This window comes from Crocodylus porosus, unplaced genomic scaffold (genome assembly GCF_001723895.1).
Source record: "Crocodylus porosus isolate Cpor-Errol unplaced genomic scaffold, CroPor_comp1, whole genome shotgun sequence".
NCBI classification, from domain to species: domain Eukaryota; kingdom Metazoa; phylum Chordata; order Crocodylia; family Crocodylidae; genus Crocodylus; species Crocodylus porosus.
This window is the reverse complement of record NW_017728906.1, coordinates 186,443,170-186,457,854: the sequence shown is the minus strand read 5'-3', so window position 1 is coordinate 186,457,854 and position 14,685 is coordinate 186,443,170. Positions and strand designations below refer to the sequence as shown.

The window sequence follows — 14,685 nt, the reverse complement described above, 5'->3', positions numbered from 1 at the left end:
GGCCTGTGAAGTGTCTGGTGTGGGAATGAAGGGGAAAGAGGGTATTTAAGGTATAAATATAATTTCAGGTGATTTAAACATAATCAACATGCTCATTAGTTCTTGTTTTCACTTATGAAAACAGGAATTAATAAAGATTGTTTTTCTCTGTATGTGTAAGGATCTCCGTGATGAGCATTTAGAATATGGTAATACAAAATAGTGTTCCATATATACCCACATTCTTACACATGAGGTTATTTAGGTATTTGATCTGATTACAAAGTTAAAATTTTACAATATAAAATGCTAAAAAGAAGACATTCAGAGAGCTGTCATTACTCACTTTTGTTTACTTAAAATAATAAAGCCCATAGGTTAATCAAAAATGTGTCATTCAGATTGTCACTAAAACCCCTCAGTGACCTCGTTCTGAGTTCCTGTATTTGCATAATGCAAATGTTGTCTTATAGTCATAGCAGCGCCTACATTTTTAGTTTTACTTGAAAAAAGATATTCCAGAAAAAGTAGTAGATTATCTATGAATCTGATCTCTTAATCTGAAAAATAAAAACCTCCAACACACTTTGATTTTCGACAGCACGGTTGATCTTCATCATGCCAAATGGAACCTTATTTCTTTTTATTCCATTGCACTTGTTTTTTCCTTTATATACTTTGGACATTTTGCTCATTACTTAGAGGTGGTGGAAGGCAGCACAAAAAATCAGTGGTATGTTCAGGTGTGAAAACCGTATAGATGCTTTTCTTTCTTCAGTGGTATTCCTGCACTTGTATAGAATTTTTACAGATTTCCTTCACCTCTTGCCTATACACTGCCGTATGGAAAATCCCACCGTGATTTAAAGTTTACGTGTGTTTTATGTTCTAGATTACTTTTGATGGGGATGCAAGAAAGAATTTAAGAGTCATATGACCCTAACATTTTCCACCTAAAATTGGGGCTAGGGGTGGGAAATCCCAGGTTGAAAACTTATTATGGAGACCTTGTAAAGGCAGCACTGGTGTTAATCTGCTGTCCCCATTCATCATGTTACCCCTTCAGCCCAACAGCAGCTAGCCATGTTTTATGCCAGTAGAGATCTCTCTCAATGTGGTCTTGCTATTATCCAAGCACATGAGATGATGAGGGAAGGTGGAAGGAATGTTGATTCATTTGATTTATTATTGGTGTGTAAGTTTGGAGGTACCTGTCAGATTGATTAACTTCTGGTGAAAGTTCAGCCAGAAATAAGCCAATGGAGGTTTTTTGTTTTTCTCAGCTTAATTCATCATTGCTCAGGGCCATGTGATAATTTACAAGAGACTGAAGTTGTATGCCATCTCTGAATTCATGAAAAATGGTATTCTTGCAGGTGTTGGCCTGGTCATTAGTCCTTGGGAGGCTTCTTCTGTCTTCACACCACAATGAAACCATGAAGCCATTCTTGTGCTCTGACCCTTGGACTCTACTCTAGCGACAGGACATAAGATTTATTCTTGATGATGAAGCATATATTGTCCTCAACTTGAACAGAGAAAAGGGCTCTTTTTGGCAGGAAATTGATTTAATGGTACCAGTTCTCTGACTTTCTCCCCAGTGTTAACCCTTCTTGATTAAGTAACACCAGGGACTGCATAACCACTAGTCAGATATATAGGGTAGCAAATCTATCCTTTATGTCTAGAACAACTCTTTAAGATCCTGAAGTCCATTTATGTTTTAGAATTAATATCTCTTTATTTGGAGTACTTACTAACAGCTATTTATCTCTGTTAAAATACCTAGAAAGGGACAAATAAAGATGGGAAACATTAAGGTCTTATCTGCAGCATTGATAGTCTTGTACTTTCAGCTTATGTAAGTCTTGCATCATTGGATCGTGTCTCTTGGAGCCCCAGGTTCTGGAGTTATAATATTACAGCAAAACTTACTTCTTTTATGTTATTATAAAGGAGAGATTTTAGTTTTTGTGGTGTCAGAGGAAAAGCTAGACAATATGAATCCTGGAAGCTTCAAAACTTCTAACTTGTAAAAAAAAAAAAAAAAAAAATCTCATTTTGGAGGTCATATTTCATGGTTTGTGAATGTCTGACTTGCAGTACTACAGAGATCCATTTTTACGTACCTGTAGTCTTCCACAAAAGTTATATGCAATTTCAATCAAGACTGCTGTGCATACATGCTCTAATTAGAAACATTTTCTAAATGCTTCTTGGTCCTTTGCTTGGTTGCCAGTTGTTAAACAAACAGCAGCCTTCACTGAAGTCCTAGCTAGAATGAGAGAAAAATAGGTCTGAAAGGGCCTTCCATATGTCATGTAGTCCAGCCCCCTCTTTGAGATAGGATCACTCTTGTCTGGTGCTTTGGCACCTTCAGTTCGAGTGGTTGGTACCCACCATGGGTTGTGACAACAGCTGTTCCCGTATGAATCAGTCCCCTAGAAAGCAAGGCCTCTGAATAGTGTATACAACTAAGGTGAGGATGTGTTTTTTGTTGACTGAATTTTTACTTTTCTGAGTGGGGTAGATCCTCAAAAGTAGAAGCAGCACTGTTTTCAACCTTTCTTGCCTCATTCCACAACTCTAGTGCTGTCTTGTCTTTGGAGTAGAGACTTTGTGATGTCTTATTTTCATTTTAGCCTAAAGCAGAGGCATGTTGAGGTGTGACTGGCCATTGAGGAGGATGGATAAATTGTATATGGAAAGTTGGTGAGGGAGGAAAGAGACTTTTCAGGATGTAGCAAATAAACCTGTGTGGTAACACTCTTGAAAGCAATATTCAATCAAAGTAGATTTTCAAAATCTATACAAAAGAGTAAGCCAAGTTTAAGCAATTCAAGCACTTAATAGGTTGTAGTACAACACAGTGCCCTAACCAAGCAATTAGTCAAAAGGATTCTTCCAGCCTTAAATGTCTGTAAAGCAGATCCTGGCATCCATCCAGTTTTTACTTAAATACATTTGTGACGGGCAACATTAAAAATGGCTTTGAAACAACTTCCTGCGTCAGGTTTTGTTCTGCTTTGATTTGATTGTATTTCTCTAAGCCTTTCACTTCCTATTTTTGAATACAAAGTCTTTGGTGAATGTTGCTTTGCCTAATTTATAATCTTGGAGGCCTACAAGATCTTTTATTTGAAATTTGCTTTAACTGTGGGAAATAGGAAGTGAGTAGGGAGAAGGAAACCTTTTATAGCAGGACGCTCATTTGGACTATAAATTAGGCATTGCACAATGGGAAAAGAAATGGGCAAGCTTTTCTGGACCCTACTGTATATTGGAAAAGATATGAGCTTTCAAGGATATCTGGGAAGTATTGCTGTGCTGGAAGTATTGCTTTATGAGGGAAGAAAAAGTGTTGCAGATAATGTCTGCATGTGAAAAGTGTTTTAGTTGGTAAATTTGCATAGTCCTCAATGAAGAGCAATCCTGCAATCCCATCCCTGAGTCCATCACTGCTTAACAGAACAAATGTATTAAACTTTTTTTTTTTTAAGTTGTCTCTGTGGAGATGCCACAGTAGACTTTTAGAATCTGACTCTCCCTTTAAATGAAAGGTTTGGGGATAGCATAACCCTTCTCTCACAGCATTAGTAATTACCTTTTCCCAAATTGAAAATAATACTGAGGCACCACAGCTGAAATATATGTGTTATTTTAAACGCGTATCATAAATTATGTCAGTGATTGTTTTTCTGATAAAAAGCTTTCCTTGATCCATGAAGTAACACTAATGAATAGTATGTATGTAAGAAGGTTCATTTTTGTTGTGTTTGGGGGCAAGGAGAGTGACAGAAAGCTTTGAAATGTATGTGCTGTCAACTTGGATCCAGTTCTATTCAATAATACTCATTTTTTTTAGAGAGACTTTCTTTACTGCAGAATAATTAAGGTTGTAGGCTTCATGGGTGAAATCCTGGCCCCTCTGAAGTCAATAAGAATTTTGCCAATGGGACTAAGATTTCATTCTTGAAATTTGGGCAGATTCCAGCAAACACTTGTGAATTTGAGTATCTCGACTCACATGAGCACCATAATTGAATTTAGCTCATTTAACTGAACTCATGTATTTGTTTGTAGCATCAGGTGCTGTGTGTATATGGTTCTCATGTTGCTTTAATATTCATCCTTTATTGACAGATTTTTTCCTTTATTTTATTTTAGTGGAACTCATTCTTATTCTACAGAATTCATCCTGCACAGCAGGAAGTCCGCTGCTTGGTAAGGAGGCAATTTAAGGCGGCAGGGCTAATTGAGTAAATGACTCAGAAATAGATTTGAGAAGTCAGGGCTGTGAGCTGTCTTCCTAGCTATGACACACTCTTTGTGTGATCTTGGATAAGTCATTTATCCTCTCTCAGCTTTTCTCTATTTTTTTCTGATTCGACAGCACTTGGTTCATACTCAGTTCTCCCCCTTCACACCATTTTTCCTAGCAGCACTTTTACCCAAAAGGAGAGAAGAAATCACCATTTTAAATAGCACAGAACCTCTGATGTTGAGGCTAAAAAACCTGCAGGGATTCTGAGCGTCAGATAACAGGACCTCAACTTTTCTCTCTTTTTTCATTAAAAAAAATACCAAAACAATAATAAGGTTGAAGGTTTCCTGTTCCATCATTAGTCTTTACAAAGCACTTTAGGATCTCTACGTGGAAGGTGCCATAGAAATGCCAAATTCTAATATAGTAAAGGGCTTAGCCCATCTGTGTATCTGTCTGTCTGTAACGCTTTTGGGCAACTGCGCATGCGCTGCCAAGACAGCCAGCAGCAATTGGCTGTGGTGCCTCTGCCTCCTCGGGGAGGGAGCCACTGCCACCTTAGGCAGGGGGGCAGGAGCCCTGCTGCTCCGCGGGAGGAGGCAGGGGCAGGTGGGGAGGAAGGAGGAGCCAACACCACATCCTCGGGCGGAGGGAAGCCCTGCTGCTCCGTGGGAGGAGGGGAGGCAGGTGGTGGGGAGGGAGCCGCCATGCCAGGGGCTGGAGGAGGAGGCGACAGCGGCGGAGGGACTGTTTACAACGCCGGCCTCGACAGGTGAGCGGAGGGGTGGGGCATGTCAACACTCCCTGAAGTACTCGGTCATTCATGACGGGCAATTGGTTAGTATTTAATAAATTATAAGTGTTTGCATCACAGATCACTTTACACGTCACTAAAATGCTAGGAGAAGAAAATGGTGATGGTTAAATAACTGATCAGGATTGAAATTTAAAAAAATGCCAAACAACTTAATCTTGAATCCCCCAGACAATTTTAAGTGCAATATTCCCTGGGGTATTTGATGTCTACCACCAACGAGGGGCTCAGATTTATGTCTTTTTTTGTCCCAAAGAAGCACCTTAAACATCATTAGTTTCCCTAAGAGCAAGCAGGGACATTTATGCATTACTGGCTGAGGTGCAGAGGAAAAGGAAGAAGGGCACAAATGAATCACCACTATCATTTCCTCTAACATCTTGGTTTTCATTTTGGTCCCTCTGTTATCAGTCCAGCTTAGCCCTACTTAGCGGCTGCAATCTAATGCGATCTCAGATCAAAGGCCGGTGGCTGCACATTGAGTTGTAGTGAATGAAGCTCTGGGCACAGCTCTGGTTTACAGTGATATCGCAGCCACTCAAGCCTACCCTGTATATCCTGCTTGGCCTAATAGAATCACAAACCCCTTCCATAAAGCATCTACTGGGAAGTAGGCCACACTATTTCTATGGTTTTATTCAATGTTGTTGGTGGCAGATGTTACCACGATAGCAAGTAATGCAGTATCATTAAGCCATCTTCCAGTGAGTCCCTACATTTGCATGCTATTGTGTTCAGTAGTGAGTGTGGACTGAGTTAACACACATTAGAATTTGAAGGAAAAAAAATACCAGGCAGTGCTCTAATAATATCTACATAATCTACCACATTTAGTATTTCAATCCAGCTTTCTTTAATGTTCTGAAAAAAATCAATTAGAATGTCTATAATAAATGATGTATGACAAAGCTTTTGTCCACTAATTAAATGAAGAGTAAAAGAAATCTCTTTCCATAGCAGTCTATATTAACAGTACAGCAAAAAATAATTGTGCTGCATTAGAGTGGGATCTGTCAAGGGTGAAGAGTGCTGTGGCTGTTAGAGAATGGTTTATTTGAATTACTTTCTTATTAAGCACTAAATGCTGGAGATCATGTTCTCCCACATTCAGATTGCTCCAGTGTGTCTCCTCTATGTGTTAACAAAGGGGCAAATTCTCGATCAGATTACTCCGTAGTGCTCTCTTGGGCAGCATTAAAATCTTAAATTTTCACCCCAGACTTTTTGCTTTATATTACCTCATCCAAAATCCTTTACAATATTACACATGGTGGTTTGGACTGCGGGGGAGAGGGGGTTTAAGATTTTTTTTTTTTCAGTTGGGTAAGTATCATGCTGCTTAGCAGTATGAATATATACAGACAACAAAAACCTGCAATAAGCAAGGGATATTTGTCATCAGTATTGCAGATCGAATCACCTTTGTTTCCCCACCGCCCCGCTGTCTCCCAGATCATACTACTGTGTCTCTCTCACTAGAGTACATACTAATCTGCCTTCCTTCCTCAGAACTCCATAAACTGCCAACAAGGAAACTTTCCCAAATGTACAGTTAAAATCCCGAGCCACTTAGAACAGTTTTGACTTTCAGGGCTTTTCATTATAACTGTCTTTTAGGCAGTTCCCAGGCTGGTTCATTGCAACTGGAGTTTGCCATTGCTCATGCTCTTTCTGGTAAAGCACTCAGCAAAGGCTTCCAAATGTCTAAGGTTTCATATCCCTCTGAGGCCAACATCTGCTTGAACAATACTGTCATAAAAGTATAACTAATTTTTTTCCTCCATTAAAGCAAAAAAGTGTGGGTGGATTGGGCTAGATCCAGCTTTGAAATAAACTGTTCTTGCCTAATAAACAACCAGAGCCAGATCGAGGCACTTCCCAATGTAAGAAGGGGTATTCTGGAAAATTGGGAAATTCACCAAACAAACAAGTTTATAATTTTATACTGACATCTCTTAGCCAGGTTCTGAGTTAGCCATCATGTATTTCCATAACCTTTTCATGATAGATTAGTCTATTTAGTATGGGCAGCTATCAGCTTGCGGACTGTTTTTTGCTTTGTTTTTCTCATTTGTTTTTTAAAATAATGGCTTCCCCCTTGCAGGATATATATTCGTAGACTCATAGAAAATTAGTGTTCAAAGGGACCTCAGAAGGTCATGTACTCCAACCTCCTGCTCAAAGTCGGACCATCCCCAATGATATCGTCCCATCCAAGGCTTTGTCTAGTCTGGTCTTAAAAACCTGCAGGGATGGAGATTCCACAACCCTCTGGGTAGCCTGTTCTGGTGCTTCACCACCCTCCTAGTGAGAACGTTGTTCCCAATATCCAATGTAAACTTCCCCTGCTGCAACTTCAGACCACTGCTCCTTGTTCTGTCATCTGCCACCACTGAAAACAGTCCAGCTCCATCCTCCTTGGAGCCCTCCTTCAGGTACTTGAAGATTGCTGTTAAATCCCTCCTCAGTCTTCTTTTCTTGAGACTAAATAAGCCCAGTTCCCTCAGCCTGTCCTCATAAGTCATGTGCCCCATCCCTAAACCATTTTTGTTGCCATCCGCTGAACTCTCTCCAATTTGTTGACATTCTTTTTGTAGTGGGGGCCCAGAGCTGGACACAGGACTCCAGACGTGGCTTCACCAGTGCCAACTAGAGGGGAATAATCACTCCCCTCAGTCTGCTGGCACCACTCCTACTACTGTAGCCCAGTGTGCCATCAGCCACAAAAAGTGTTGGATGTTCATAAAAGGGTCCACAGCTCATATTCAGCTTCTTGTCCTCTATAACTCCCAGGTCCCTTTCTGCAGAGCTGCTGCTTAGCCAGTTGGTTCACAGCCTGTTCTGTCCTAAGTGCAGGATTTTGCACTTGTCCTTATTGAACCTCAGGAGATTTCTTCTGGTCCAATCCTCCAATTTATCAAGGTCTCTCTGAACCCTAGCCCTACCCTCTAGCATATTTGCTGCTCCCCCCACCTCGGTGTCATCTGCAGACTTGCTGAGGGTGCACTCTATGCCATCTTCCAGATCGTTGACGAAGTTATTAAACAAAACCAGCCCCTTGACTGACTTCTGGGGCACTCCACAGCTGCCAGGTAGCATCGAGCCATTGATTACTACCACTTAAGTCTGATCCAGCCACTTTTCTGTCCACCTTACAGTCTATTTATCCAGCCCATACTTCCTTAGCTTGCTTGGAAGAAAGTTGGGGGAAACTATCAAAATCCTTGCTAAATTCAAGGAATATCGCATGCACTGCTTTCCCCACACCCTTGAAGGCAGTCATCTCATCACAGAAGGCATTGGTCAGGTATGACTTGCCCTTGGTGAATCCATGCTGACTATTTCTAGTCACCTCCTTCTCCAAGTGCTTAGAAAAGGACTCTTTGAGTACCTGCTCCATAATCTTTCCAGAGACTGAAGTGAGGCCGACCAGTTGGTAGTTCCCAGAATCCTCTTTTTTGTCTTTCTCAAAGATGGGCACTATATTTGCCCTTTTCCAGTTGTCTGGGATCTCCCCCAACTGCCGCGAGTCTTCAAAGATAATGACTGGTGACTTTGCAATCACATAGGCCAACTTTCTCAGCACTCTTGGATGCATTGCATCCAGACCCATGGACTTGTAAGTGTCTAGCTTTTCTAAATAGTCTGTACCCTGTTCTTTCACCACTATCGACTACCTACCTCCTCTTCAGATTCTACTACCAGATGCTGTAGTCCGGTTGCTGACCTCGCCGTGAGGACTGAGGTAAAAAAGGCATTGAGCACTTCAGGCTTTTCCACATCACCTGTCACTAGGTTGCCTCCCCCATTCAGTAAGGGACCCACATTTTCCCTGATCTTCCTCGTGTTGCTGACATACTTGTAGAAAACCTTTTTGTTTCCCTTTACATCCTTTACTATCTGCAACTTCTATTGCACTTTGGCCTTCCTGATTTAATTCCTGCATGCCCAAGCAATACTCTTATGCTCCTCCCTAGTTATTTGTCCAAGTTTCCACTTTTTGTAAGCTTCCTTTTTGGGTTGTAGCTCACTGAAGAGTTTCCTGCCAAGACAAGCTGGTCTTCTGCCATACTTGTTAGTGTTTCTGCACATTGGAATGGTTCATTCCTGTGCCTTCAGTGAAGTTTTTTAAAATACAATCAGTTTTCCTGGCCTCCTTTCCTCCTCAGACTGACCTACCCTGGGATTCCCATCAGTTCCCTAAGGGAACCGATGTCTGCTTTTCTGAAGCCCAGGGTCCTTACTCTGCTGCTCTCCTTCCTTCCTTTCCTCAGGATCCTGAAATCAGTTATCTTGTGGTCTCTGCTGCCCAAATTGCCATCCACTTTTACTTTTCCCACTATTTCCCTGTGTTAGCAGCAGGTTAAGAAGAGCCTGGCAGCTAGTTGGCCTCTTCAACACCAGGACGTTGTCCTCAACGTCCTCCAAAAACTTCCTGGATTGCCTGCACACTGCTGTATTGCCCTCCAGCAGATGTCAGGGTGGCTGAAGTCCCCCATGAGAACCAGGACTTGTGATTGGGAAAATTCAGCTAGTTGTTTGAAGAAAGCCTCATCTACCACATCCTCCTGGTCTGGTGGTGTATATATATTGATGGTCTCTACTTCTTTTGGTAAAAATTCTGTAGAGTTCCATATACACGATTTGCAGCAGGGACTCTTCCTCCTCCTCCTCCCTGAGCACCAAGAACAGTCGGCTTCACTTACTTTGTGCATTTCAGGGTTGGACAAATTTTTCCTTGGCATCCTGAAGGGGGTCTCCTGTCATGATATAACTAGAAGTAATTGATAGCACATAACAGGATTTCAATCAAACTTTTCCTATGGATGTTGATCTTTCTGCTGGTGATAAACACACAACCAGATTAAATTTGCATACATTTGTGAATATATCATGGTGAAATTCTGAAAGCTCAGTGATGATGATTATTAATCATTTGTAGCAGGGGGCCCCTCTAAGTGCTAATCAGGGATAGTTCGAGGACACGGGTGTCCAATTTATGGTGTCTGGAGCTGGAAATTCAGGCATGGGACTAGCTGCCTAAATCTAGGCCATGAAGCCCTGTTGGGCATGACTGTCGGTGCAGTGGGTGCAATAACTGCTCTTGTTGCCACTCACACCAGCCATCACGTCTTGATCTAGCCTGCAAGTAACTCCAAAGTCTGGAGTCAGCCTGGGAGATGGGGTAAGTTTGACATCCCTGTTTTAGGAAGTACACAGACAAATATATAGACCCCATCCCTAAAAGTTTACAATCTAAAAGTCTATGAGGAGCGACAGCAGATGTATACAATTGAAAAGGTGAGACGACAAGGTGAGATGTTACCATCAGTGTAATTACCAGCAATCTCAGCAGCACATCAGCTGCCCATCCAGAACTAAAAGTTTTTCAGCTAATGTAGCCAAGCTTTAAGAGATTTTAGGAGAATAGTTCAGTGACTTTTCAGCTTTTCAAGCAGTACAAAGGCATTGCAATAAAGCTTGACAACATCATCACAGCCAAGGCAGGGGCAGAATTGCAAGTGAATTATTCATAATAAAAAGATGTGTATTTCTACATAAGGCTTCTTGGTTCTCAGTGCCCTTGGAAACATGCTCTGACTTAACCTGCTTAAATCTTGGTAGCCTTGAATTGTCATCAGGACATTTGTCGTCATCTTTTTTTCTGTCTCAAAATGATCACTTTTCACACAATTGTAAAAGAGCATCATTTTCAGAATGCACCACTGATATGTCTCAATGCAAATGTACTGTACAGATAGTATACCACAGTGTAATTTGTGAGGCCCAGAATACTATAAGCATTCACGCTGGTAGGAGAACGGATTTAAACAGCATGAAAATATTCAGTGTTGTGGCCTTGATTGTATGGAAAAGCAAAAAAAAAAACCCTCTGGAATGAATACACAACTATTAACCCTCACACTTAATGTCTCAAGAGTGATTCAAACATGTAATATGTTAAGTAATTTTGGTTATTGCTAGGAACCAAGTATCAAGAGCCTCTTCTGTAGACCCTTTAACCCATGTTGTCTACATAGATTTTATAGAGTAGTTTTCTTTTCAAAGAACAGACTGGCTATTTCATTTGATTGCAAAGGGAACGATTTAACATTAAGTGATGCTTTTCTATCCATTTATCCCTAGTATGTAATATAAATAATATAATGTAAAGTTCTTTGATATAAATTGTACTTCTGCAGGAGCCCCGTGAGTAAACTGACTAGACTTCAGTAATAGTCAGCAACTGTTGCTCTATTTACTTGTCTTTTATTAACCGTAGGTCCTTATCAAGGTATTGGATAATAATGATAATGGCCCAGAATTCCCTCACCCGAGTTATGATGTCACAATTTCGGAGGACATACTTCCTGATACTGAGATACTGCAAATTGAAGCTATAGACAGAGATGAGAAACATAAGTTGAGCTATACTATTCATAGCAGTATTGACTCCATCAGCGTGAGGAAATTCAGAATCGACCCCAGCACAGGGGTACTCTACACTGCCGAGAGATTAGACCATGAAGCTCAAGATAAGCACATCCTTAATGTAATGGTAAGACTGGAATGCTTCCTTGGTGCTCAGATTACAGTTGCTTTTGTTTCAGGTGCACATACACTTTACTATTTGTATAAGCAGAGGGCTTTCACTGTGGTAAGCAATTATTAATCTAATCTTTCCTGCACTGCTGAGATGCATTTACTTTACATTTTTGGAGTTAGGCTTTATGAGTCTTATTATGAATGCATTGTATGTAATGTAAAATGCCTTGCCATTCTGAGGGAGAGGGAGCAGAAAATATTATAATCTTTTTACATCTGGTCCTTTCATTCAAGCTAATTTTCAGAATTTCTGAAGAAAAACTGAAAGTTATTTGAGAAGGCATGCAGAAGAAAATAAATCACTTTCTTGCCTACACAAAACTGTAGCCTTGGAAGCACACCATTCTGATTTTTTTAGTTTACTAATATAAGCTTATTTCTGAGCAGGAGATATTCCTATAAAAGCAGCTTTCAGCTGCATTTCCTAACATTGAGCATGAGGGGGAAAAATTAATTATTGGTTTGTGTGTGCAACGTGCCTAAATTACAGAGCAAAAGTTGCTTTGCTTTGAAGTGAAGGTTGCATATTATGAAGTGAAGGTTAATAAAAAAAATCTCAATTAGTTCAAACACTATAATCTACTCATTTCCCTTAACCACCTGAGAACCCTACAGGACAAGCCCTTTGAAGCACTACCATATGACATGTTAGATGCAGGGATAGCTTTGGGCATAAGCAGCCTTTGCCTCACATTGCTACTGGGCTTCTCACTTTCAGAGAGGCGGAGTTCAAGGGGGTGAGGGGCTTGAATGCACAATGCAAGATGGCAGTCTTTTGGTATGTAGAAAATGACAGGAGCAGGAGGAATTTCAGAGAGAAGGGAAGATAAAGGTGGCACTGCATGCTTGGCTTCCACAGGATGCAGTGGTTTTGTGTACTTTTTTGAAGAAAAATAAAATGGTGTAGGATCATCTTATTATGCCATATGGCAACAATTTCCTGCAACCAGCACTGGCATTATCAGCCTGAGCATGAGAGCATTCAAAGGCCACATCTAGCATGGCAAGAGCTTTAACTTCTATGAATGCCAACATAAGTTGGAAGTGGTCACCGCCTCCATGGTCTTCAAAACTGTACGTACATATTTGCTAATTCAAAACTCAACATACACTTGTAGGCATACCCTGGGTATTTACACACATGATTAGATAGATACATACCTGGTCATTCTGGGTAGGCTTGCATACAACATATGTTGTGATGATTTGTTCCCATTCTGTATTGGCAGCAAAGGGCATGACAAATACAAAATATATGGTGTTTGTCAGAAGTCAGAGAGAGCCTTTAGCACAGCATAAGACCAAACATCAAATAAGACGTGACAGAAATATTTTTCACTGGTTTCAAAATTCACATTTTGAATGTAAGGCACTATACACTATTTTATATGAATGGCAAACCCCTCTTATAAGGAAGAAACCTCTAAGCCCTTCCCCTTCTGTGAATTCTTACTGTGTCCCATCTCTTCTGGATTCCTGTCTTTTAATTTGTAAGTTCTTTAAGGTAGGAAAAGAAAATTCTTTTTATTGGGCATCATTGAACATATTGCCAGAACTCTTATTATTTCTATTAATTAAGTGCAAATAAAACATTATCGAGACATTTCTTTTCCATTTTTTTCTGTAGGTTCGGGATCAGGAGTTCCCATATAGGAGAAACCTGGCCAGAGTTATCATAAATGTGGAAGATTCGAATGATCACAGTCCATATTTTACCAGTCCTTTGTATGAAGCCTCCATGTTTGAATCTGCAGCTATTGGATCTGCAGTTCTGCAGGTCACTGCCTTGGACAAAGACAAAGGAGAAAATGCAGAGCTTATCTACACCATTGAAGCAGGTTAGATAATGGGGACTTAAAAAGGCTGTAACATGATGAATGTTCCAGACTGTAAAGACAGATTATTTTGGCTCTAATGTGGAGGCAGAGTAACATTAGGAATCTTTGGGTCTATGCTTCCCCTGATGAGAATGTACAAGGAATTATGAAGTTGTGTCTGCTGTTTTTAACATTTAAACTACTGCATGGGGACCATTTAGAAACAGCTGACTTCATACTAATTAAATGGCTGCTGGGGCTTTTATTTCTAGCTTATTAGTTCACATCTACCACAGAATTTAGTTCCTGGAAGTCAGTACCATATGATGGCTATTATTTTTTACTGGCTTCATTTGAGTAGACAGTAGACAGGCATCCTCACAGCCTAACAATGCTACAGTTGGTAATGGCATCTTTGTTGAATGTTTTAAATCAGAGAAGCATGGCATCTAAGGCCAGGGCTACTTCAGAAAATTTTCTGGCAAAGCAGTGTCAGTTGTGTGTGTTTGGGGGAGGTGGGGAAGCACTTTTGAAAACTTTTTGATGTTGGTGGAAGTCCCAGGATAGACGCAGGGCTGGGAATAGAATCCAGTTCTCAGATCAGCGACCGATTCACTAAACTATCCTGACTGTCTAACAGCTTTCTCCACATTGTTTCTCCTGTGGGCATCTTCATTTGTGATTAGTCAGGCAAGAGTCGAAGCAATTCTAGCATGGTCTCAACTAACTTGTCATCTAGAGACAGAGCTGGTGTCAAAGTCTAAGATAAAACAGGTGGCAGCGACTTTTGTCTAATTTGTTTTTCTTTCTTGTCTCACAACATGTGGCTCTGTGAATAATTAAAAAGTGCTTCCTTAAGCCAGACAAACAGCATTATGTAGAGCAGGCTTGTCAAACATATGGCCTGCGGGCCGCCATACAGCCCGCCAAGCCATTTTCTGAGGCCTCAGGTACTGCGGCAGGAAACGAAAGTAAACACTGTTTATAGTTTCATAGTTTCTAGGGTTGGAAGGGGCCTGAGTAGATCATCTAGTCCGACCCCCTGCCATGGCAGGAAAGAGCACTGGGGTCAAACAACCCCAGTAACGTGTACATCTAGCCTCCTCTTAAAGACCCCCAGGGGTAGGAGCCAGCATCACTTCTCTTGGAAGTTGGTTCCAGATCCTAGCCGCCCTGACCGTGAAGTAGCGCCTCCTGATATCTAA

At 40.9% G+C, this 14,685-nt stretch overlaps 1 protein-coding gene across 4 annotated transcripts in view; it reads left to right on the top strand.

Annotated features, from left to right (window-relative positions):
* FAT3 (FAT atypical cadherin 3) overlaps positions 1-14,685 on the top strand; it is a 555,551-nt gene that overhangs the window by 415,230 nt on the left and 125,636 nt on the right. For all 4 annotated transcript variants that reach the window (XM_019530348.1, XM_019530346.1, XM_019530345.1 and 1 more), the window contains exons 8-9: positions 11,341-11,616; positions 13,291-13,501. In XM_019530348.1, the coding sequence (XP_019385893.1) occupies positions 11,341-11,616; positions 13,291-13,501 (487 nt within the window). The remainder of the gene's footprint in view (positions 1-11,340; positions 11,617-13,290; positions 13,502-14,685) is intronic.